This window comes from Megalops cyprinoides, chromosome 7 (genome assembly GCF_013368585.1).
Source record: "Megalops cyprinoides isolate fMegCyp1 chromosome 7, fMegCyp1.pri, whole genome shotgun sequence".
In the NCBI taxonomy this organism is placed as follows: Eukaryota; Metazoa; Chordata; class Actinopteri; order Elopiformes; family Megalopidae; genus Megalops; species Megalops cyprinoides.
Window position 1 is genome coordinate 13,214,170 of NC_050589.1, and position 24,332 is coordinate 13,238,501.

Genomic DNA, 24,332 nt, shown 5'->3' on the forward strand with positions numbered 1-24,332 from the left:
TAAAGCCAGTACATGTTAGAGTGCTACATGAATGCAGTGGAAAGGCCTCTTGCATGTATATCTGCCAAATTGCTTATTCAGTTGTAGCATTTCTAGTTTTCCTGTTGTGTTGAGTATTCCATTTCCTCACTTTAGCTCTGTGGTCAGAAGTGAATGTTTACAGCGAGCCAGTCTTTTGCTGACTCTTGGTTAGTGCTTCTTTGCAGGGCTGTGAGGTTATGTACGTTTTGTGGCGTTTTCTCTGTGGTGCTGGTCCTGGTATGGGGTGAGTGTTTCCATCGCTGTGTCTCGCGCTGTAAGCGGAGCTGTCTGGGGAGTTCCATGGATGTGTGTGTGCACATGAATGTGGCTCACCTGCGTGTGGCATGTTTCCATGCCATAAGAGGCAGCGAGCCGTGACTCTGGAGTATTTATAGGGTAGCGTTGCCTTCTCTTCTTTCAGGGCCGATGTATAGAAAGCCATTCCTCATGCTGTTTATGTGCTTCTTCTCCATGGCTGCTGCCCCTCTTTGTTGATCTACCTTGTTTCAGAATGTTATATTTTAAACATGTTAAGTAATGATTAATATAATGAACATCACAAACATTCCAATGTAGCAAAGCCAGTCACAATGACTTTTCTGTAAAGGCAGCTTTCATGTACATGATTTTTTGATCTTTTTTTTGAGCTTCATGCGTACATGCATAGGGGCCATGAGTGGCAGGGTGAGGTTCTCTTGATGATGCTTCGAGAGGTCAGATCTGGTGGGTTCTTTATTCAGGGTCCCTTTTGCACACATTCAGACAACATCAGTTACACAGGCAGACACGGTACTTTGCACAGGGGTTCACTTGGAAAGCTTTTATTTTTGCATTTTGTGATAATCGTGCTACTCTAAAGCTGTACCGAGTGAACAGACATACTCAGACTGCATGGGGCAGGGGTGCAAACAAAACCGCAGAATCCCAGGATGGCAGGGGCGGGGTGGGGGGGGTGGGGGTTGCGGGCAGAAGAGATAAATCAAAACATTCAGATAAAAGAACTCCTTTAAGACTTGTTTGAAAGAAAACACTGCTTCAGACTAAAGCTAAGTCCTCCCAAGAAAAGCACCTGGGCCCAAAATCCTAGATTTAGCTGTAGAAAGTGCAGAATGTTGAGTCCTGCAGAAGGTGCAGGTTGATCTACGAGAGCAATGAGGCGTCAGCAGTAAAAGCGTGAGCACTACCATATCCGCCATACTCCAGGTACGCGGGAATGACGGCGTGCATCGGGGCGCAGGATTCAGGCCGCGCCCCCAAACACCTGTTGTCCACCTCCTTGTTCACTTCAATTCAACTCTAAACGTGAAAATTAAATAGGTAACTTCATTCAGTTCTTTAAACTTAAATTCTACATTCACTGAAATAACAGGCGTACTGTATGTAAAAATGTATGTCCTATTAAGAAATTTCTCTATTATCTCGCAGTACTCCTCTACTTCTAGATAAATAATAATGACTCATAGTATGTTTAATAACATCATAAAAAGTACAAAGTCAAAAATGACCAACACTTAAAAAAAAAAAACACATCATCATTCAAGCCTCAGAACTTTGGCTTGAAGAGATGGGCCATAAATTTGTGTGGTCAGTAGTTCCAAATAATAACAGAACAATACATTAAAAAAGGGCAAGCTCTTGCATTTCCTGTTTCATACACAAGCACCTTTCCCTTAAAGGGCCAGCATCCTTTTCCTTCTCGCCTGCGTTTGACCAGGAGGTGTCTCCATCAGTACCAACACTGGGACCAACTGCTGAAATTCACACCAGGTCGAGCTGGCACAGAGCCATTTCCCTGCTAACTCCAGTCTGCTTAACTGACCCTAACCGACCTTCACATGAGTCATGGTCAATCTCCAGATCTATAAAGCTGAGAACACAATGCCACCAGTTCTAGCCCTGGCAGCCATCAGAGAGCCTCAGACAGCACAGCTGACCTTGTACCAACCTATAGTATAGATTTGGAGTAAATGTCATATTTGTGTCACAAATATTAAAACAAACATGAAAGAAAGAAACATGTTCATGAACCTGTTTTCTCTCTTCATTTACTGTTTTTATTTCATTAAATAAACCTAGGACTGAAGGAAGGGGGATGATGGGCAGACTTTTTCTGTGCTGGTGCCCCAGTTCTGCTTGAAATAAATCTGCAGTCAATATCTTAAAGGAGCACTAGTCAGCCAGTCTGGGCTTATTTTCAGTCCAAGGCAACCAATCAGGCTTCAAAATCCTGTAATGTCACCTTCAAAACTTGTCACACCATCATGGCAACAGGGACTACACCTGGCTATCAGCTATGTCGCGGTCATGTGACTCTGCTTGCTGTTGGGAGGGAGGAGTGGGGATAGGGCGGCGCTTCCGTTTGACCACGTGGCCCTTGCGCCCGTTCAGAATGCCCGCAGCCGCCCCCTCAATGTCATCCACAGTGATATCCATTGCTTCGGCCATTTCCTGCTTGGTTACTGCCACAAATGTTGGGTCTCGCGCCAGGACGTCCACACCGCCATCAGTCAGAGCCTGAGCAAGGGGTGGGACATGCACAGCAAACAGCCACATGTAATAAACATGGAATGACAGATCCTGGTTGGAAGTTCTGGAGGAAAAGTCAAAAGGACCCCTTCTGCTCAGCCCTCAGAATGATATCGCGCCAGAAGTACTTCACTCAGGTAGGTTAGGAAACCACAGTTACAATGTATTATTCATTATTTAAATAAATGACAGTAGATGTTGTTTTCTAATTAGTTTGTCCACACACTGGTTATACGTACTGAAATTTTGATGCTGAAGTGCATTTAAGAGGGAGGAAGTACTCCCTCAGACCTCTGAACCCAGTGACCCCTTGCTAAGAGGAACAGGGGGTCAGGGGACAGTTTGGGGTGCAGCTCTGGGCTTTTGGTACTCACCTCCTGAATAAGCTGGTCAGCAGCAGTCTGCCCCTCAGCTTGGTGGATGTGAGGGCGGTAAGGGAACTGCAAAGGAAAAGATTGGTATCCAGTTTAACTACAACACCATTACCTGAGCATGAACTAAAGATAGATATACTAGTATCTAGTTACTAGTAACTAGTAATACTAGTAACTAAAGGTAGTATAGTGTATCAGAGGTAATCTGGGGAATCAATGCTGTCAGCACATACAGATGGGAGGTACATGTGGAACTGCGTAGAACCATATTTAACGCATCCATGAACCTGAGTGACGTCTGTCCTCACGATGATCTCCGAGAATCTGCCCCTGTTGTCCTCCGGGGGGAAGTCATCAGTGGGGGATGGTGAGGGGTTTCCTAAGGGGCCCAAGAGGAGGGCAAACTCATTCATTGAAAAAAGGTCAATGTTTCCTCTGCCCTTGGGGGAATAAAATCTAAACCTGCTTTCTTACTGCTGAACAGAAACTGGATCAGTACCTCTTGGTGTGGTTCACAGAGCTGTTTGGACTGAGTAACACAGATAACAGGTGATGTGCAGATACTTAAGCTCTACTCACCTGTGCAGCGTCCTTCACTCCAGGGCTCGATGGTTTCATCAATGTCCTGAAGCTCAATGCTGCCCTCTCTCTCATAAGAAAACCTAAAGAAGCCAAAAACTCTTCATCCACGTTTAACTAAACAGTCGGTTTTATTAGACAGCTAAGCTGTCTCCAGAATATACAAAATATGGAAATAATAAGATTGTTATACAAACTTTTTCGACAATGCACCAGATTCAAAGAATTCTATTTACAAACTTTGGGATGGCAACCAGTCATAATTCAGCACTGTAACTGCTTACATGAATGGCCAGAAATAATCACAGTTGATTGGCTGACGCCCCTGAGAAGGCTCTAACATATCTGTGGGGTGTGGACGTCCTTTATGACATCATCATAACTAGACTGCATATTGGGTGAAATTCAAATGTAGAAACTGCACTGTTTGAACTTGTCAACTGTGAACCGTTGCTGTTACACAATATACAACATACATATTCACAGATAATGGCAAGAGTGTCTTTCAACAACATGGTAACAATGTTTAAAACACATAATATCCTTGCTATTTACAACATGCCAAGAAGAGAACATATTTTATTTATGAACAGAGAGCATATTATAGAATACCAACACATCAAACGTGGTAAATTTTTTGTAGGCAACCCCACACTCACCCTGTGGTGCTGTTGTTGAAGTTGAAATTGTTGTTGTTGGTGTTGCTTTTTGGGGGCTCTGGGGGGAAGAACTCAGTGTTTTGAAGGAAGACGGAGTCAGGGGGTGATTCCACATCCTCGGGACGAGCCTCAGAGAACTGCAGGGGGCGCTGGCTGGTCACCTGGGTGGGCAGGGGGCTGCTTGGCTCCATATGGAAGGGGTCCACATGGTTTCCAAACAAGCCACCGGTTCGCTGTGTGGAAGAAAAGCAAACCAGTCATGAGAAGGCAGTGAGGTGCATTTACTTGTATAGCCTTTTTACATCATAAATGTTCCGAAAACAACATTAAACTCTTTATTGTAAGTCATACATTATAAGAAATCCCACATCATTTAATATGAACCTGTTTATGAGAACACAGAACTGTGCTGGCATAGCTTATCGCATTCAGTTCCCTTTGAACAATGTCAGAACTCACAGCAGAGTCTACAGAACACGCTGTCTTTGCTAAATCAGAGATCAGCTGATTGGAACTGAAACACGTTAATAGACATTTCTCATAAATACTAATCATTCTCCATAAGGACTTTGCATTATTCAGAATGTTTTGCTTTCACTGTATAATTCATCTAGTCTAAAACATGTTTGATGTAATATGCGGAATGCAGACACCATGTTTACATAAAGAGCATAACTCATTTATGGGTCTTTGGCCTTTGTCCAGTGAAGTTTTGGCACTGTGGGTTTGGTGCTGTGGGTTTATGTCCAAGCTACACCCACTGTACCCACCCTGTAAATGCCCTCCTCTGCACCCTCTTCCATGGCCTGGTCCATCTCCTCCTCCGCCATCAGGTCGCCCGAGATCGCCCGGTGGAGCTCTGGGGCTGCCTCCTCCTCGATGCTCCGCAGGCCCGCCTGCAGAGGAAGGGGCCAGATATGGAGGGGGAGGAACCAGAGGGAGGGAGGGGCGCAGGGGAAGGGCCAGGGGAGTGACCAGGAGGAGGGGAGGATTGCAGGAATGGTGAGTGGGGTGGGGCATGAATAAGAGGGAGTGATGGAAGAAAGAGGGCAAGACGTGCACGCAGAAAGTGTGAGGAAAGACATAATAAAAGTGCGGAGGAGAGTGGTGATGAAATAAAGAGAGACAAGTGTCACCTGTATCTCTGGCAGCTTCCTGAGAGAGAAGGCTCACCTGTATCTCTGCAGCGCTCTTCTTTTTGGGTCGGTACCCATAGTATTCCTCTTGGCGCTTCATAAACTTGCGGAAGTGGTCCTGGATGAGGAAGGTGGCGTAGAACTTGCCCACCGTCACCTCGTCATCTGACATCATCAAAGCGAGACATCAGTCCCTCTCATCAGACCCTGGCACACCACGCCTCGATGGTGACACTGATTCACTTCATCACTACTGTATAAGAGCTCCCAGACTCACCTCCGATGGGGGGAATGACCTGGTCCAGCAGCTTCATACTGGTCCGTTTCCAGATCTTCTTTATGATGGCTCGTAGCTCCTCATTGGCCTGCTCAAAATTACCTGTCCCAGGGGAGTAACACACCATGCTTCCATACACCGCAGTAGTAACCAACATTATCTGAGGCCATATCCACACAAACACACATCTGTATATACAATATGTGGCATAAACCAAGACCTTTTGATTCTGGTTTCATCTCTGTATCTGTAGTTTTAATAGCCTGCTTAGACTATGGCTAAGCTGTGTACATGAGTATAGTTACCTGTGATGAATTGCTATGGTTCCCCAGCCATTGTTAAGCTCCCAGCTGACAGGTGCTTCTCGAACTCATGAGTACACTAAACTTGCCACACTACAGCACCCTCTACACTTGCACAGGAGCAGTGACCACAACAAATACGATTTTCCAATACGCTTGCATGCTATTTCTCACACAAGTCCTACAGTGCACCACAGGAGAGCAAATGCTGACTGTCCGCTGAACATTGCTGGCTAATGACAGATGGAACCTTATAGTCTTTGACTATAGGGAGCCCCTGAGCAGAGAGGTACCCACCTTCGGTCTTGATCTTGAGGGCTGTCCTGACCAGGGCAAACAGTGTGGCATTGAAGGTGACCGTACCATCGCTGTTCAGTGGCATGTTCATAGATATCAAACGCTGGAGTGAGGCAGACAAGTCACACAAATGTACATATGAGCACATGTGCACATGCGCGCATGCACACACACACACACACACACACACACAAACAAGATTAGTCATCGTTGTGTACATGTTCCAGTGGATCTACAATTGACTGACTTGTCCTAAATAAGTACAGTAAATGTAAATGTAAAAAGTAAATGTAAAAATATGGCATGATCAGCACAAAGGAAAGCTCCCTTGTTCACACACCTTGCATGCTGAGCGATGAGGGCAGAACTTTCCGAAGCCCAAAGGTGGCTGGATCCTCCGCAGTAGAGTCACCACATCCAAGTGCTTGATTCTCCCCCTACAGGACAGGAGGACACACTGCACTCAGTGTCATGCAGTTTCAGGGGGGGGCCTTAACATAATATGATGCACACTGACTGACTGATACGAACACATTATTAGTCAGTAAACCTGAAAAATATTTTACTTGTGGGAGCAGCATTTTTGTGTGACATACAGAGGGTAAAAGGAAAAAAAAATTTCTTGGGTGCTTATCAAGGGACTGAGGATTATTCGTGACAAAGTTAAAGCTTTTCCAACAGTGTCACCCTCATACTCACGTGGCTTCAGGGTCATACTCTGCCCAGATTCTCTTAAACTCATCAAGGTGATGGGGACCAAGGATTGACCAATCACGTGTCAGGTAGTCAAAGTTGTCCATAATGACTGCCACAAACAAATTGATGATCTGAGGGTGGAAAAGGACAGGGTGTTTTCTTTACGCTAAGAGAGCTAAGATCCTGGAACATCATCTGTGGGTTGTGCACATTCATGAAGCTGTGAAACTCACCAGGAAGGCGCAGAGCATGTAGAAGCTCAGGAAGTAGAAGACAGCGAAGTTGGACCCACAGGTGTACTCCTCCCCAGGTAGGTAGTCTGACTTTGGGTCACACAGCTTCCCGTACATGCTGGCCAGCATTATCTCCTGCCAGGCCTCCCCCGTGGCACAGCTGTGGAACCGACAACAGCCTGTGTCTACGACATAGTCCCAGCATTACAGCCTGTGTCTATGATACAATCTCAGCCTCGCACCTGTGTCTACATATTAAACCCCAGAGCCTGTGTTTATGGCACAGATTAAACCCACCCAGCCCAGTTTACCGGAATAGTAATAGCACAGCTTGAGGGAACGTCTGGAAGTTGTTGTTTCGGTTGATTTGCGTTCCGTCCACAAGAGCTATTTTACCAAACACCTGGAAGCCAGAGAGCATGTGTGAGTATAACAGCACGGTGTGTAACAGCACCCTCTCAAACGGACCGACACAGAGAGGGAGCAAGAGTTTACCTGCACGCCCTCAAACGGACCGACACAGAGAGGGAAGGAGAGTTTACCTGCATCCCGATGACGGCGTAGATGAAGAAGAGCATGACGATGAGGAGGGCAACATAAGGCAGCGCCTGCAACACAGACACACAAAACCATCAGAACCACAGAAACACAAAACCATCAGGACCACAGAAACACAAAACCATCAGGACCACAGACACACAAAACCATCAGGACCACAGAAACACAAAACCATCAGGACCACAGACACACAAAACCATCAGGACCACAGACACGCTTAAACGTCAGAACCAAAGACATCCTTCACCATCAGTACCACAGACATGCTGTGCATGCAGCCCACTGTATCCTTCCATTGGACTCCAAATGAGGAGTACAGGAAAGATGCCCTGACTTCCCCATGTGCACCACACCCTCCGTGCCCACCTGGAAGGACTTGATAAAGGTCCACAGCAGGTTCCGTATGCCCTCCGATCGGTTCAGCAGCTTCACCAACCGCATGACACGGAAGAGCCGGAAGAACGTGATCGAGACACGTGCGTTCTCAGCGTCCTATCAGAGCAAAAGAGAGCAATCAGAAATCAGCAATCAGCAACGTAGCACTGTTTTATATGGGTATGAGACACTTAGCCGAGTCACTTTGTCAGAATCCAACAACAAGCAAAGTGACACAACGGTCATCTTTAAATAACTGCTAAAAAAATACCTGCTGACAAAGACGGAACACTTTTACTCATCTCATGTGTGTTCCAGCAGGAATGCTCTTTGAAAACCACATACCATAAACCACCAGAATAAACAGAAAAAGTAAAATCGAATACATGACTACGTGAAACTCACCGCTATGGCCTGCATGGGGTTTGTCTCCTGAAATCAAAAGAGAAAAAAAAATGGTTTGACTCACAGTGGAGTTTCTATGTCTGCATTTCAGCATTTAAAGTCATATCAGAAAGCCAAACACAAGTTAATTCCACTTCTCTTCTGTGAGGTTCCTAAATGAATAAAGAAGCAACAGTTGCACTCATTAGTTCCGTGAGACATCTGCACTGGTTAACATTACATTGCCTGTTACGATGCTGACTAATCTGTGAAGTTTTACCATCTACCCACCTTTCATTGCCTTTTTAGTATTTCTGTGCAGTGATCAGCAAGGCTGTTAGACATTCACCCCCACTCTCTGCACCCAAACACAGGCATATGCTCATTTTCTGTAGTGGGGGGGGGGAGGGGGGATATACGACAAGGACAATGTGGAGTCCAGGTTCTTCAAGCCCCTGACTCATAGAAACAGTATTGTTTTTCGTTTTGAGTGGGACCTGCTAACTGTCATGCCTGGAGCACATTATTAGCACAGCATTCCTATATTTTATTTTATTCTGCAGACCAGTAAGCCTGAACAGGTATGATAAAATATAGGAATGCTGTGCTAATAATTAACAATATCAGGGGCATCTTACTTATAATTCTCTCAGTGTTCCTGCTGCAATGGAGCATTTTGTTATATGACCTCAGCACACCTGAACATCGGACAGACTGTGCAGACGGTCTCTTGATCCGCAATGAGGCTGATTGGAGAAATGGAGGTGCAGCAGGTCTGTCTGCCCTCGATGAAGTGCTGATTCACAGATTCAGACATGCATGCCTTTAACCCTTTTGTTACGTGACTTATTTTAAGCTATGTAGCGTGCGTGTTATGTTACAAGCTTTGTTATGTTTTCATTAGCATTGTTAAGCTTCTCATAGTTTTCACCGGCACATTTGCTATACTTTGTAATGTTAACTCACTGTTCCCTCAAAGCTAACATTAGCTAGAATTTTTCCAATCTAGTGTTCGAATCACACCGGTGTGACCGTACACGGTCCGCAAACTGTAGTAAGACCACAAACCTTTCTTTACTCAGGTGAATGAATAAATTCATACAGATAACTATCGGAACACATATTCTACACTAGAGTTATGATCGAATGACACTAATAAATATGGAAATACTTGGTAAAGTCTTTGAGCGCTGAAATGGTTTAGGTAATCCTCACCTCCAATATGCCAGCAGCAATGCATGCATCGGTTTGGGCCATGACTGCTGGCACAGATGTGCGGGATTAGTACTTCCTGGTGGCACACAGCATCACTTCAACCAGAGGGGAAGAGACGGAGCCAACAACAGCTTCACAAAACGGCAGTGAGGTGACTGCAACAGCAAGGCCCATGCAACAAGGAGAGATATTTACAGCACAGCCGTGGAGACAGTACAGTCCGCCGCTGGCAGCCAGAGCAGACTGTGGACGAGAGAGACACCGTTAGAGGAGGGCTTGGTGAGAGGCAAGGTGTGGCAGGTGTGGCTGGTGGGATTGTGGGTGTGAGCGGGCAGATGGTGGTGGGGGGTGGTGGGGAATGGGTGAGTGGCTGTGGAGGTGGGGGCGTGTGGCAGCGGTGGGGCTGGGTGTGGTGGGGGCGGTGGCGTGGTGGTCTCTGTTGAGTTTGGGGTGAATGGCAGGTAGAGGTGAACGTCAACTGCATTGTTGAGAGAGAGAAAGAGGGAGGGAGCAGAAGGGAAACATGGCAGTTGGTTGGTGCGGAACACAGGTGAGCGAGAGGGCACATGGGAGTGAAGGTCCAGAGGAGGCCTCTGTGTTCTCCAGGGCCAAACATTTCCATTTCCTTTGGAATGGCCAACAGGAAATGACATCTGTCTCACAGGCTGCAGGACAGGTAACCCTGGTGTACAGTCTGTGCCAGTAGGTATGACCATTCCACTCTCTATAGCTGATCTCTATGTGCGATCTCAGAGTCCTCAACACATATTGTCTATTAAGGCTTTATTTGTGCATCTGTTGTGTCTACATCACTTTTTATGTGTAGGCTGTGTAAGGGGACCTGGATGTGGCTGCTTGTTACTGTTACGTTTGGTTTTTACGCAACCCGCTAACACTGTCAATGTAAGACCAACATGGCGGGCTGCCCCCCTCTTTGAGGGGTCTGACCTGGGTGTGGCCTGGGCATGGCCTAGGCGTGGCCTTGGGGGAACACAATGGCATGTGGGTGGATGGAGTCGTGCGATGGGGGGGTGGTGGGGCAGATGGATGTGACTGACAGGGGCATGTGACAGCTTTACTGACCATATCCTGTGAGCTAGTGTTGAAACCGCTTGCTGGCTGCACTGCCTGGACTGTGTGTCTCTGGGTGAGGGCATTGGATAAACACAGTCCATGTTATAAGTGAGCAACGCTTCCCAAAGCACCGCCACAGGGCTCTTTCACAACGAATTTAAACACAGCAGTGAGACCAGATGGAAAGAAATCCGTTGCCTTTGCCGCTCTGAGGCGGGCGTGGTACTCACGTCAATCTCACTGAGGATGACATCCACAATGCTCCCGATGACGATGAGGAAGTCAAACACATTCCAGGGGTCTCCGAAATAGCCCTGCAGAAAGGATGCAGAACAGGGGTGCAGAACAGCCAGGAGGGGGGACAGGGGACACAAGTGAGAGTTGCTGTATTTTAAAGTGGGAAATACATGGGCTGTCCAGTGTACATATGCTAGGAAGCAAAGTGTGATAGAACAGATTAATATTTCTTGTGAACAGTTTCTTTGCATTTCATGCTGCCCATAATGGCACACTGGGGGACTTTCCCACCCACACATGAGCAACACTTCAGACCTGAAGCACTATGGGTAGTGTGGTCGCAATGGCCAATACAGACTGCAGACAGACTATGAGGACTGTGACTTTTTGACTCCCATCAACTGTAACAATGAAATGAAAAGCATTATGGGAAATGTAGTCTCCGCATAGACACACTCACCCTGGCTTTGAAGGCCATGAGTTTGAGGATCATCTCAATAGTGAAGAGCACAGTGAAGATCAAATTCAGAGTGTCGGACAGTTTAGTCACATGGTCCGACTGGTTACAGTGCTAAGTGTTGGAGTGAGAAGACACAACATTAATACATGATCTTTGCATAAGAGAGGGTGTAACATTTTACACAGCATATGGGTCAGGGATGTCGATGATACAGATATGAAATAATCACATGGAAATTTCTATAATCTGTTACAAGTACAGGCCAGTACAAAGTGTGTCCCAGTAATACTGTTAAAATAGATTATTCTGCAATTTTATAGATTGTGCTTTTGTGTGAAAAAAACAGTCACAATTAATAATATGTAATCCGCACAGACTCATTAGTTCATTCTTCTCTGCATTCAGGCTGTGAATTGTTAAACAAGTCCCAGAGGTTTATGCCTGAAAGCTGACCTCATCCCAGAGACACAGGCCTCAGAGCAGTGACTTCCTGCCCTACTAGGCTCTGTGCATACCTGTATGCCCTGTATGAGTTTGAGCTGTGCTTACCTGCATACCCAGGCAGATGGTGTTCAGCATGATGAGAAAGAACATCAGGTACTCAAAGTAGCACGACGTCACCACGTACCACACCTGGTACTGGTACGGGTTCTTGGGAATGTAGCAACGGAGCGGCCGGGCTTTCAGCGCGTACTGAACGCACTGGCGCTGGAAGTGGAAAAAAGGAGGGCTGTCACCTCATACACTAACATGCTAAAAACATTTAAAAACTACATTTTTATTCCTTCTGTCAACTCCCAGCCAAAACAGACATTCTTGTTGTGGTTGCTGGTAAAATAATGAGATGTTAATATGTGTATAATTTCTGTCTAAAATATGATGAGACGTGGAGTGAGATCTTTATTTTAAAGGGGTCACAAGTACATTCAGGTGTGTGACAGAACCACCATGCTGCTTTGGTGAGGCCGATCACAGGTATATACCTGGTTCTTGTCTAGCTCGCAATTCTTGTACTCCTGCTCTCCCTGCTCCTGGAAGGTGACGATGACGAAGCCCACAAAAATGTTCATCATGAAGAAGGCGATGAGGATGATGTAGATGATGAAGAAGATGGAGATGTCCACACGATTGTTGTAGACAGGTCCCATGTCCTCCACATCTGAGTCGATGGCTTTGTACAGCAGCCTGCGGGTGGGGAGATAGGACAACAGGATAGCTCATACACTGAGGCAGGGAGAGAGTAGGGGGCTCTTACGCCACACGACTTGGCTCGAAATCTCATCGCACCAAAGGACAATTCTTTGATGGACATACTAAGCCCACAGCAGAAATCATCCCGGAAACCCAATCAAATCCCAGCCAAATCCCAACCAAATCCCAACCATAAATTTCATCTGCGCAGCTGCTTTGCCAGGTTTTCAATACATCTGTAGCCCTAAACTGATACTGTATTAAGTGCTGTCCTATTTTCCTCCACTAATCCCATGGTGCAGTGTGAGGTCCCGCTCTGTGACACCCAACACCCCCCCCCCCCCCCCCCACCCACCCACTTACTGTGGCCAGCCCTCGAACGTGGACACAGTGAAGAGCGCCAGCATGCCGTTCAGCACGTTGTCAAAGTTGAAGTCGTTGTTGACCCACTCGCGCGGCCGGATCTCCATGTCCTGCAGGGCGTTCTCCTTGTAAATGATGAAGGTTCCCCTGGAACACATGACGAGTGGAAGACAGTGAGACACTGTCGGCCTTACCCCCTCAGCTCTGTTCGGTTCTTTACAAAAGTGTGCCAATAGCAGGGAGGGTCCATCACACCATCACATGACCAAGGTGACAGAAGAAATACTACTTACTGACACTCCGCCTCAGTTATCTTTGAGGGGTCAGTGCAACTGAAGAATTTGCCCTGGAGGAATAAAAGGAAACATTTAGATGGATGAGGGCTTTCCTGTACTAAGCCTTGCATACCATGAGAAGGTGGTCAGATCCAAATAAAGCTTCGCAGCTTCTCAATCCAGTTAACACCCTAAAAAGCTCTGAGGCTGCCCCAAGAATAGATTTACAGTACAAACACAGCTGTGACACGTTTCAGCTGAGAGCATCTGAAGACAACATGACAGATGTCTACGTTCTAAATAATGCAGTAAAGCTTAATCAGTGCTGATATTCACCCGTAAAGTAGTCAATGCTGATATTCACCCGTGAAGCAGTCAGCACTGATATTTATCCTTAAAGTCTCACAATGGAAAAAGCAGAGGAACATGTGCTGTCAGGTTCTCCCTACCTTGAAGAGCTGGACACCGATGCAGGCGAACATGAAGTCCAGCAGCATGGTAACCAGGACAATATTCCCAATGGTCTTGATGGCCACAAACACGCACTGAACCACGTGCTGCCCAATGTGAGATAAAGACAATGCGGTTACACTGTGGTTCAAGCTACGCCCTGCTCTTGGCCCCAAAACTGAGGGCCTGTGTGAGACTTTGGGTGTCAGATCTAGCCTCCATACTGGAGTGGAACTTCATGTGGTCATTGTGCAGGGGGACTTGCAGGGAGGGGAGGTTGTGGGGCGGGGGAGAGTTGGGGGGTATGATCGTACCTTCAGCCCCTTGGCTCGGTTGATGGCTCGCAGGGGTCTCAGAACCCTCAACACCCTGAGAATCTTCACGACTGAAATGGCACTGGACCTGTGGCGACACCGGCGTCACACCACATATTCAAGACAGACAACTATGCTCCATACAAAACCTCCAGGTTGCCCTTCATACACACCCCAGTTAGCCTCACTTTTTATTTTGTCATTAATTACATTATTCCTGATTTCAAATGTGTGGATTCATAAATTCCCAGCTCACCCCATGCTAAATCTATTACATAGCTGATGTATGAAGATTATTTCTTTTGCCCACTATCTGTTGGGCTTTGTGGATAACACCATAAAGTTCAGATTCACATACTCCATTCCCATGGAGAGGAGGGACACGCCCACCACAATCAGGTCTAGGATGTTAAAGGAGTTCCGGCAGAAGGAGCCCTTGTGCAGGATGGCACCATATGTGGTCATCTGGAATTACAATGAGCACAGGATGTCAGACAGCCATAACCCTACACTGGAACCTGGCACCTGACACCAAACAGAGAAGACGTTACCTTGAGCACGATTTCAACAGTGAACACGGAAGTGAAGACAATGTCAGCGTAGGCCAAGATCTACCAGGATGGAGAGAGACATATGAAATAAAGATAATGATCTCCATGATTATGTACTCACACTTACTCTACACTTATTAAATTCAGTAGTTATCACACATCTTTTAACACCCCAGCCCTGACCCCACCATCACAGGAGACCCCTCCTCCATCTTGGGAGGGTTCTTCTTCCAAACTCTGATCTAATTGGACTGGATCAGACCTTGTGTCGAAATGAACAGAATCATTGTAACAAACTAATCAGGGATCAATGGAGAAGTATGACTTATTGACCAAGGAGGCTGATTGATTGATTGATTGATTGATTGATTGAAATGCTGATTGATTAACTGAGAAAGTTGACTGATCGATCAAAAATACTGATGGAGGGTGAGGCTGATGGATTGATTGGAGACTGGTCTGGTCTGGTTTCTGGCACCTTGTTCCTGAAGGACAGTGGATCAATGGGGTCCTCGGCCGCCAGGGAGATACTGCTCAGCAGGATGAAGAGCAAGATGAAGTTGGTGAAGGTTGTGGCGTTAATGATCCGGTGACACACCTTGCGAAACCTGTCAGAGGGGGAGAGGATCAGCCAGAGCCAGCCACATTAACCAGGAAATGAACTTCAGGATCTATGTTTCATTGATTACCCACACCCGGTTCTGTTTACAAGGAAACCTCAGGATCTACCATTTAATGTTACCCATTGACCAGGATGTAAACTGCAGTGTTCTCCATCTGTTAGAGGTGCTCTTAACGTAGTTCGGAGTTTGCACTGAAGCTGCAATATCACTTACTATACTGACAACCCCAGCAGCTCCTAAGTATAGCTCCTTAACACCAAATCACCTCTGTTTTTCAGGGTCACCTAAGTCAGCTCAGGGGCTGGGGGAATCATGGGAGAAAGAGTTCACTGGCATTTGAATGATGCTCATACTAAAAATGATGCTTCACTTCTCTTTTCTCTTATTTACATATTGCTCCTGTGATACATCTCAAGCAACTTGTAGAGTTAATTACATTACATTACATTATTGGCATTTAGCAGATGCTCTTATTCAGAGTGACTTACATCAATTACAGGTTTTTACAATGTTATCTATTTATACAGCTGGATATTTACTGGGGAAATTGTGGGTTAAGTACCTTTCCCAAGGGTACAGCATTCATGCAGGACGTTTGGCCCTATCTCTGCAGTCAGGGCCATGTCTGAGCATTAGTGACTCACTTGTTCTGTGGTCCAAAGATGAAGAAGGAGCTGGCGTCTGGCATAGGCACCGCCTTCTCCTTCAGCTGCAGGTCTGCCATTGGCCGTGGCCTGGGGCTCAGGGGAATCTCAGGCTCCTCCTCTTCATCATCACCTAGGATACAATGAGTGATGGACATTTATGCACCCTTACATGGTGTGAATGCCAACAGAGAGAAGTACACAGTGCTCTCTCCACATGTTTCATTCACCGCAATGTTGTGCTTCCTTTGAAAAATATTTGACATTTAAATCTATAGTTTTTAAAATTAATCAGTGGATTGTACATAACCGCACAGAAGTCAAAACCTTCATTTCCATATTTGACCATTTCCGCCAGACAGGCTGGAGTTTCCCTGCATTGCTCTGGCTTATGGGATCGGACTCCAATGGATGGAAATAGTGACTTGTGCTACAATTTCAGTTATGCTGTCTTTCTTTCTTTGACCGGCTGGATGAAAGTCTTGCCTTTAAATAGAAGTTATTTTCAGTAATCATAATTACAACAGAATGTTATTGTATTGTAATCATTTCTAAACTGAAGAGTGGTTAGTGAGGTGATTTAACAGGCATGTTTATATAATGGTATCATTCCCTTGGCTTGAATGTGTGAATTCATCTGCCAATCAGAACCCTCTGCTGAGAGTAAAAATGGATCAGGTTGGCTGTGAAAAATTAAATTAAATAAGTTATATTCTCAGACAAATTACGTGGACTGTTGGACTTGAAAAATGATGACTTTAAAAAACAAAAAGGTATAGGAGATGCAACATCAAACTTTGACTATCAAGTCGTCATGTGTGTCATTTGTTTTGTAATTCCATAGTTGTGTAGCAGAGCATGTGAAGATTTTCCTGACAGGCTGGTCATCTAAATAGACACCTGTGTCCTGGATTAAAATGCTGGGGCTTGTACACCCAATATTGATCCTACAGGGTGAACATGGAGCCCAGACAGGGAGGTAACATACCTGGAGCAAAAGTCATCAGAGTTTACAGCTGTGGAAATAGCACTAATTATGAAATATTCTTGTATAAAGCTACTCAACCCTGGTCCTGGAAGGCAACAATGTGAAGGTTTTTGCTTTACCTGCTTCAGCATCAAACTCAACCAGTCCTTATTTTCAGTGACTGAAATGAATCCGTCTTCCGAGTCCTGAGAAGGCATGGGTTCCAGTCTGGACTAGTTAGGACACAGATACTGTATACAGAGAATGGCACTGTGAGAATGTGTATTTACCAGGAAAATCAGCTGGGGGGAATGGGTCCTTAACCTCATTGACATTTGATTCAAACTCGTCCACTTTAAGCTGAAATAACAGAAATGCAACAATATGAGAAATTTCATTCATAATGTGAAGACAACTTGATATGTTTCTGCCAAAATGAACTTTGACTAAAACTGTCAACATTTCTGGTGGCTGTAAACAAAAATGGCTCAAGCTAAATGACTTGAATTGACTCAATGTGTGGCTGAAAATAAGGGTGACCATTCACAATCTGCTGCAAAGGCAGTGCTGCATTTGTGCCATAATATACCAGAAAACTGCAGGCAAGCTATGAAAGCCTATTGCAAATAACCAGTGCCAATCAGAGGAGGAAGACTGACCTACAGAACATTGTCAGTCTACAGAGAGCCAATCAGAGCATGAAGACTGACCTTAGCTGTGGTTGGAATCCCCTCTGCCTTTGCTCTCTGCTCAGCCAGCTTTTTGGCCAGTAGAGCCCTCTCCTCCTCTGACTTATCAGGTAGTGTGGCCCTGACAGAAAAGTAAAAGACAGTTAGAAAAGAGGTGTAAAACAAGGGAGAGGTTGGGATAAGACAAATGCATTTGTCTTTTACCATCTGCTGAATATCTATCTTCTAATGGACATAAAACTGACAGTCCTACTGAACACGTCTATTTGATCTAGGAACAACTGATTTAGCCTTAAATTTAACTGTTATCCTATCCAGCGTACTTTACAGTACTTTTACCAGCTGTCCAACTAAAAACATTTATGTCATTGTGTCATTAGGATGTAGTCCTTGCTTCGGTTCATTAATCACTGTTAAAGACAAAACACAACAATCAAATTTTTATGTGAAAAAATCACAGATGACAGTCACAGCGCCATGGTACATGTTTATTTGGTGTAGCAGTGAGGCTGGTACCCGTGACTCACCTGGGGAAAGCTTATTTAGGATAACATGGTACCTGAGGCCCGGCTCCACTCACCTGAGAAGCTTCTTGCGCTTCTTCTCCTCGGCTTTCTCCTTCTGCGCTGATGTGAGGCTCTCCGCCTCCGCCAGGTTGTCCACGGCAATGGCCAAGAAGACATTCAGGAGGATGTCTGTGCATGGACCGTCAGGGAGAACACCAACAGAGCCACTGCAGATAGACTCTGCCGGGCATCATCAGGGCACACAGCATCTGCAGAACCAGGGGCTAAGACATGCACAGCGCCAACAGAACCCACGAGAGCAGAACCAGCAGAACCTTAATTTTATTGCATGCAGAGTATACACATTCAGAGGCCTAATCCTGCACAGCTCCAACAGGTCCAGAAGTACAGTCCTCCTCAGCCTAGAGTTCTAGAGCCCAGAGAACCACAAACCCCAAACTCTGTCGGACAAACACAACTAACTGAATTTTTTTCTAGCATCTACTGGTGTTCTGCTGTTCAGGTTTGCTCCACATCAGTGAGTTCATTACAGTGTTGTAATCCTTGTGATGTTAAATTTGAACTGCGGCAGAGGCCTGTCTTTCTAGCCCAGTGGCTACTGCACTGGTCATCCATTTTCACTCATTGAAGAGGCAGAACACAGACAACATCAGACAGTTCTGGACAGAAGCTCAGATAGCGCAGACCAGTCAATAGCCAATGATAAAATCAACAGCAGTGTGTTGAAGGATACAGTTTCCACAGACGAAGAGAATAATGAAGTAAATGCAGACCAGGATTCCAGGGATGTGCGGTCCCCCATAGGCCATGATTCCATTGTACATCAGTGAGTTCCAGTCTTCTCCAGTCAAGATCTGAACATGGCAGGAAGAGGGCAGGCCACAACTGAGCCATTCTGCAAACGAGCTGTATACTTACAGAAGCTGTTTGTCCAGATGGATCTCCAGTGAATGGATCTGTCAACCCTTTTTTAAAAACACGTAACGTCCAAACTACCAGCAGGCACATGGTTAAGGTGGAACAATAATGAAGCAAACCACTTTAACAAACCTCTGTTTCAACAGCTTCAGTGACCACCACAAACTGTACTTGGAGCATTATTCAGAAAGAATATCAGCTTCTGATTTTCTTCCACAAAATCATCCAATTCTATGTGGGTGCATGAGTTAAAAACATCAATGATAAAGCATCCATGAATATAGAAAGCATCACCATGCTTATGGAAATGAGCTGCTTATTTTAGTTTCTGGTTTCTATGAAGCCTGTTGCACCCACGGTGTGGAAACGATGAGCACGTTAACTAGGAGACTCAATGCTCATTGGACAATGTCTCACTGATAACAAGATATGGCATTATAGGCAGGAGTCACTAGAGGGCGCGCTAGCGGTAGCTGAGAAATACTGGCTTAAAGCCGGAGGGAAGCCTTTAATGCAGGTGTGTGCAGGTGTGTCTCAGAGACTACCTGGAAGACACTGATGAGTGCCTGAGGGAAGTTGTCGAAATTGCTGCGCCGCACTTCCTGGTCCGGGAAGTTGAACTTGCCGCCAAACACCTGCATGCCCAGGAGGGAGAAGATGACAATGAAGAGGAAGAGGAGGAGGAGCAGGGAGGCGATGGAGCGCACCGAGTTCAGCAGGGAGGCGACCAGGTTGCTTAGCGACGTCCAGTACCTGCCGGTAAGAGGTGCAGAGAGGGGACAGAGTGATCAGTTTAGCCATTATGATTGGCCCGTAGCTCAGAAAGATCATCCAATCAGCAAAACCTCAAAGCTGAATCACACATATGTAATTTATTACACGGTAGTCAAACCAAAATAGCATAAGCCTTTCCAGAGTGAGAGGTCAAGTATCATATATTATACAGCTGTCTGTTTGGCAGGCAGCATTACCCTTGAGCCTGGGGTAGCATTAGCCTTCAAGCTGCACTGCTTACTTTGTGACCTTGAAGAGTCGTAGCAGGCGGATACACCTCAGCACAGAGATCCCCAGCGGTGACATCACATCCACCTGGACCAGGATGATCTCCAGGATGCCGATACACACCACAAAGCAGTCAAAGCGGTTGAACAGGGACATCATGTAGGCCGGCAAGCCCAGGGCATACATCTTCAGAAACATCTCAATGGCAAACAGCGACAGCAGCACCTTGTTGGCATTGTCTGAAACCAGAAACAGCAAGTGCAACATGGAGCCCAGAGGTCAGAACAGGGACTGGAAGTAAGCACTGACAGGCAGTAAAAAGGGACGCTGTGGGACTGACCTTGCACATTGGTGAGCCAATCAGGTTGGTGATGGTGCTCGGTGGCAATGGCCAGGGTGTTGAGGAAGACGAGCAGGATCACCAGCCAATAGAAGACCTTGGACTTCACCCAGACGTGGCACTTTCGGCGGAAGAAGCGGTTCCAGCGACGCCAGCGGCGGCTGAGGGAGAGATGGAATGCATCCATTACCCAGAAACCTCCACTTCACTCTCAGTAATGTTCATTATCTACAATCCTCCATTTTACTCTTAGTGTCATGTTCTTTTCCCATAATCCTCCAGTTTACGCTCAGTGGTACGTCCCAATGTTCATTACTCAGAACCCTCCATTCCACTCTCAGCATCATGTTCATTACCCATAATCCTCCAATTTACTCTCATTGTCACATTTTTACCCAGAATCCTCCACTAAACTCTCAGGATCACATTTATTGCCTAGTCTCTTCCAGTTCACTCTCAGCATTATGTCCCCTGATAGCCTGATAGTGCTGGATGTTGTGGTGTACTCACAAGTAGTAAACAATGCGGTTCATGCCCTCCATCTCATACAGACTGTCTGTTTCTGAGCCTCCTTCTTCCAGTGGGAGAAGTCCTGCCAAAATCACAGCACAGGAAAGTTACTAAGTGCTAATAAGCCTACATAGCACTAACATATCAACAACTCCCTAAGACTGATCGTAGGTAGGTTCAGCAGATTCAAATTAAATGTCTATATCCCAAACATTAAATAGGAGATAATCCATCTTGATATGGATATTCAATCATTGACGGCCCATGTGGCAGGTCTAATCAAAGTTGCTTTTGTACAGCAGCCAGACATGAACGTAGAGTCTATTTCAGAGCTACAGGTGATCCCAGTTCAGCACTGCTGAGAGCTAAGGCTGGTGTAGAGAATGAGCCCACTGAACTGGAAACAGTATTATATGTTGACCTGAAGGGTAAAATCTGGAGAGGCACCTTGTCCTTCCTGGTCATTGTCCATGACCTCCGCCTGAGTGATCCACTCCATGTAGCCCTTCAGGTCCTCATCAAGCTGCTGCCGCTCCCGCAGCTTCTGGAACTCGCCTCGCGATTTAGCCTTCTCTCGCTCCTTAGTGAACTCTCTGAGGAACGGCAAGAAAAAGAGGGTGAGAGAGAGACCGTGAGAGAGAAAGAGAAAGGAGGAGAGAGAATATTGAGGGTGAGTGTTTTTTTTCCAGCAGACAGGGCTCAGAAATGAAAGATTCTGAAGAAACTGAATCTTAAGCTATTCCCCAATCATAAATTTTTAAGATTTCTATTTTCAACCCTCAACCCTAATTTCCCAATTGTTCTAGGCCGCTAGGACTTCTAGGAGCAGCTCTATGACCAAAATTCTGTAACAGCAGCTCTATTACAGCAGCTCCATTATAGTAGCTCTATAGCAGCAGCTCGGTGCCTGACCCGCTCAGCACGCCCAGCACCAGATTGAGCACGAAGAAGGAGCCCAGGAGGATGAGGGTCACGAAGTAGAGCCAAGGCCACTCGTTACCGATCGCATCGTTCACCTGGGGACAGAGCAGCGGAATACGGGCATCAGATGAGCACCGCCACAAGGTAACCAGGGCATTGCAGTGCCTCTGATTGGCTATTGGGGTCGGGGGGAGTTACCCAGTAGAGCACGTCAGTCCAGCCCTCCATGGTGATGCACTGGTAGACGGTAAGCATGGCGAAGCCGAAGTTGTCGAAGTGAGTGATGCCGTGATTGGGCCCCGGCCAGCTGGCTCGGCAGTCTGTGCCGTTTATGGTGCAGCGACGGCCATTTCCTGCCTGGGCGCACGGGGAGGCCTTCTCATTCTCCACCGTCGCTATGATCTCTGCAGAATAATAATAACAATAATAATAATAATATAATTCGTTTCAGTGAATTTCATTTTATTTTTTCATTTGACAACTTCAAGTGCTCCACATAGTTAAAAGAAAAATAAAAACAAGTAGAACAAAAGGCATTAAAACATGGTAAATTACACACCAGCTGTAATTTCTTCAGCAGTTTAGTCATCAATCATATTACCAAACTAGCACTGAGTCTCCAAAGACCCTTTAATAAACGATGATGGTGGGACAGCCAAAACATATTTACATCTGTCAGTCAGTGTACATGTATAACTGATATATTCAACATATGCTGCTTTGTTTTTCTTTGTGAATGCTTATCTGGTGTCTCTTATTTTTTCAAACACTTAATTACAGTCTAAGAATACTGTACTGTAATTACTGTAACACTTGCACCCTGAAAAAACGTGGGGATTTTTTGCAGCCGAGGTGTGCCGAGTTGCTCAGTGATAGTCAGTGTCTATGGCAGCAGTGATGACTAGCTTTAAACACTACAGTCAGTGCAGCTGTTGCATGTGACATCCTTTAATCCAGCTAAATTCAGATGGATAACAGCGGCCTCACATGTATCCCAGACTGCCATTACTTAGGGATATAATGACATTAAATGAACATTCTTTGGTTTAACCTTTTGCTATACTTAACAACTTGTTTGCCAGACTAACCTCTAGCTGAATGGTTAATTTGAACATAAACAGAATTTAACTGGTAATGGAAGAAAATATGATAGCATATCACAATGTTGTCATTATCATACAAAAGAATATAGTTCATTGTAATATGAACAACAATAATAATGCTGTTTGAATGTTGATTAAGTGCTGATATTTCCAAGTCGTCTATATCTGTTAAACAGCAAAGTGTCTGGACTGGCTTTGTTCCCCATGACACTTACCTGTTCCAGTGTAGTAGCAGGTCTTGTGCATCTTACACTTAAAGAGCTCCAGGCCCACGATGGCATAGATGGTGACCATGAAGAACACCAACAGGGCGATATGCATTAGGGGCAGCATGGCCTTGAGGATGGAGTTCATCACCACCTGAAGGCCTGGAGGGGAACAGCAACCCAATTTCAACAATTGGCCACCGTATCTCTCAAATGAAGAGGTCAGTCTCAAGCAGATAAAAAAATGCCAAGCAGCATATGAAATATATATGAAAGAATAAATGTCTTTTATGTCATTTGGTCTGTGCACTCACAGCAAAACCATACTGTAAAGAATGTTTGAAATAAAGGACTGATGAATCCCATCATATCATGTAACATATCAGTTGACTAAGGCATTGTGAGAGTTTAATGAAGGTTTTCTTTTCAAACAGTGTGCACAAAAACATCAGGCTAAAACCTCTGCTTATAAAGTCCAAAGTCCAACTCCATAAGTTACAGTTCCCAGACCTGGTCCTATAGAAGAACCAGTCATACATTTGTTTAGCCTGAGCAAGAAATATGCTACTGAAACAGCTATATCGCCCACTGATATCTTCTCCAAAGTGTGTGGGGGTGGGTATTCATATCTCTCATGTGCTACTGTGTTATTTGTCACTGTAGATTAGCGGTTGATGCTGTGACAGGCACATGGAGAAGGCCTTACTGGGGACTCCGGAGACGAGGCGCAGAGGCCTCAAGACTCTGAAGGCTCTCAGGGCCTTCATGTCGAAACCACCTCCTTTCTCCACCGGGGCTCCGGAGATTTTATTAATGGTATCCAGGGCAAGAGTGAAAAGCCTGAGGGGGGAGCCAAGGGAGACCAGATAAACCAATCAGCTCAGCCCACGGAATATTAACACACCTCTTATCTGCAGGTTAGGCTGTGACCAGGAAAGATTTAGCTCTGCTCTGATTTGTCTGTGATGCTGGAATTTTGGTCACTCGCCTGAGCTGCAAACTGAACTCCAAAAAAGCTCCCCTGCACCCCAGACACTCCTGCATGGATCAGCTCACCCCATGAACACGATGATGAAGTCGAGTATGTTCCAGCAGTTCCGTAAATAGGCTCCTTCGTGGAACAGAAACCCGTACGCCACTACCTTGAGAAAGCACTCTAACGTGAAAATGATCAGAAAGATGTATTCCAGACTCTCCTGTAGAAGACAGAGAGGGCAATAATTAGACGCTTTGACAGATGATGTACAAGCAGTCCAGTCCTCAACTTTCCCATTCCCACTCAACAGAAAAAATACTGTGGTCAATAATAAGAGACAAACAAAATACCGTTTTTTC

The 24,332-nt window shown here is 45.6% G+C and overlaps 1 protein-coding gene across 1 annotated transcript in view; it reads right to left on the bottom strand.

The window, feature by feature from the left end:
* Positions 1 to 2,064: 2,064 nt before the first annotated feature.
* LOC118780332 (dihydropyridine-sensitive L-type skeletal muscle calcium channel subunit alpha-1-like) overlaps positions 2,065 to 24,332 on the bottom strand; it is a 29,305-nt gene continuing 7,037 nt past the window's right edge. The window contains exons 3-45 of the mRNA XM_036532769.1: positions 24,054 to 24,193; positions 23,704 to 23,837; positions 23,007 to 23,159; positions 21,887 to 22,092; positions 21,680 to 21,783; positions 21,215 to 21,360; positions 20,768 to 20,849; positions 20,258 to 20,418; positions 19,931 to 20,156; positions 19,461 to 19,668; positions 18,731 to 18,851; positions 18,051 to 18,165; positions 17,492 to 17,591; positions 17,072 to 17,141; positions 15,815 to 15,947; positions 15,026 to 15,155; positions 14,548 to 14,607; positions 14,355 to 14,461; positions 13,997 to 14,084; positions 13,682 to 13,789; positions 13,251 to 13,303; positions 12,958 to 13,104; positions 12,387 to 12,588; positions 11,953 to 12,111; positions 11,404 to 11,514; positions 10,937 to 11,020; positions 9,828 to 9,875; positions 8,439 to 8,465; positions 8,025 to 8,150; positions 7,643 to 7,708; positions 7,412 to 7,503; positions 7,101 to 7,260; positions 6,871 to 6,998; positions 6,512 to 6,608; positions 6,172 to 6,274; positions 5,573 to 5,674; positions 5,333 to 5,460; positions 4,930 to 5,055; positions 4,160 to 4,392; positions 3,501 to 3,583; positions 3,209 to 3,300; positions 2,922 to 2,987; positions 2,065 to 2,535 (exon numbers count right to left, since the gene is read on the bottom strand). Of these exons, the coding sequence (XP_036388662.1) occupies positions 2,296 to 2,535; positions 2,922 to 2,987; positions 3,209 to 3,300; positions 3,501 to 3,583; positions 4,160 to 4,392; positions 4,930 to 5,055; positions 5,333 to 5,460; positions 5,573 to 5,674; positions 6,172 to 6,274; positions 6,512 to 6,608; positions 6,871 to 6,998; positions 7,101 to 7,260; positions 7,412 to 7,503; positions 7,643 to 7,708; positions 8,025 to 8,150; positions 8,439 to 8,465; positions 9,828 to 9,875; positions 10,937 to 11,020; positions 11,404 to 11,514; positions 11,953 to 12,111; positions 12,387 to 12,588; positions 12,958 to 13,104; positions 13,251 to 13,303; positions 13,682 to 13,789; positions 13,997 to 14,084; positions 14,355 to 14,461; positions 14,548 to 14,607; positions 15,026 to 15,155; positions 15,815 to 15,947; positions 17,072 to 17,141; positions 17,492 to 17,591; positions 18,051 to 18,165; positions 18,731 to 18,851; positions 19,461 to 19,668; positions 19,931 to 20,156; positions 20,258 to 20,418; positions 20,768 to 20,849; positions 21,215 to 21,360; positions 21,680 to 21,783; positions 21,887 to 22,092; positions 23,007 to 23,159; positions 23,704 to 23,837; positions 24,054 to 24,193 (5,265 nt within the window). The 3' untranslated portion in view covers positions 2,065 to 2,295. The remainder of the gene's footprint in view (positions 2,536 to 2,921; positions 2,988 to 3,208; positions 3,301 to 3,500; positions 3,584 to 4,159; positions 4,393 to 4,929; positions 5,056 to 5,332; positions 5,461 to 5,572; positions 5,675 to 6,171; positions 6,275 to 6,511; positions 6,609 to 6,870; positions 6,999 to 7,100; positions 7,261 to 7,411; positions 7,504 to 7,642; positions 7,709 to 8,024; positions 8,151 to 8,438; positions 8,466 to 9,827; positions 9,876 to 10,936; positions 11,021 to 11,403; positions 11,515 to 11,952; positions 12,112 to 12,386; positions 12,589 to 12,957; positions 13,105 to 13,250; positions 13,304 to 13,681; positions 13,790 to 13,996; positions 14,085 to 14,354; positions 14,462 to 14,547; positions 14,608 to 15,025; positions 15,156 to 15,814; positions 15,948 to 17,071; positions 17,142 to 17,491; positions 17,592 to 18,050; positions 18,166 to 18,730; positions 18,852 to 19,460; positions 19,669 to 19,930; positions 20,157 to 20,257; positions 20,419 to 20,767; positions 20,850 to 21,214; positions 21,361 to 21,679; positions 21,784 to 21,886; positions 22,093 to 23,006; positions 23,160 to 23,703; positions 23,838 to 24,053; positions 24,194 to 24,332) is intronic.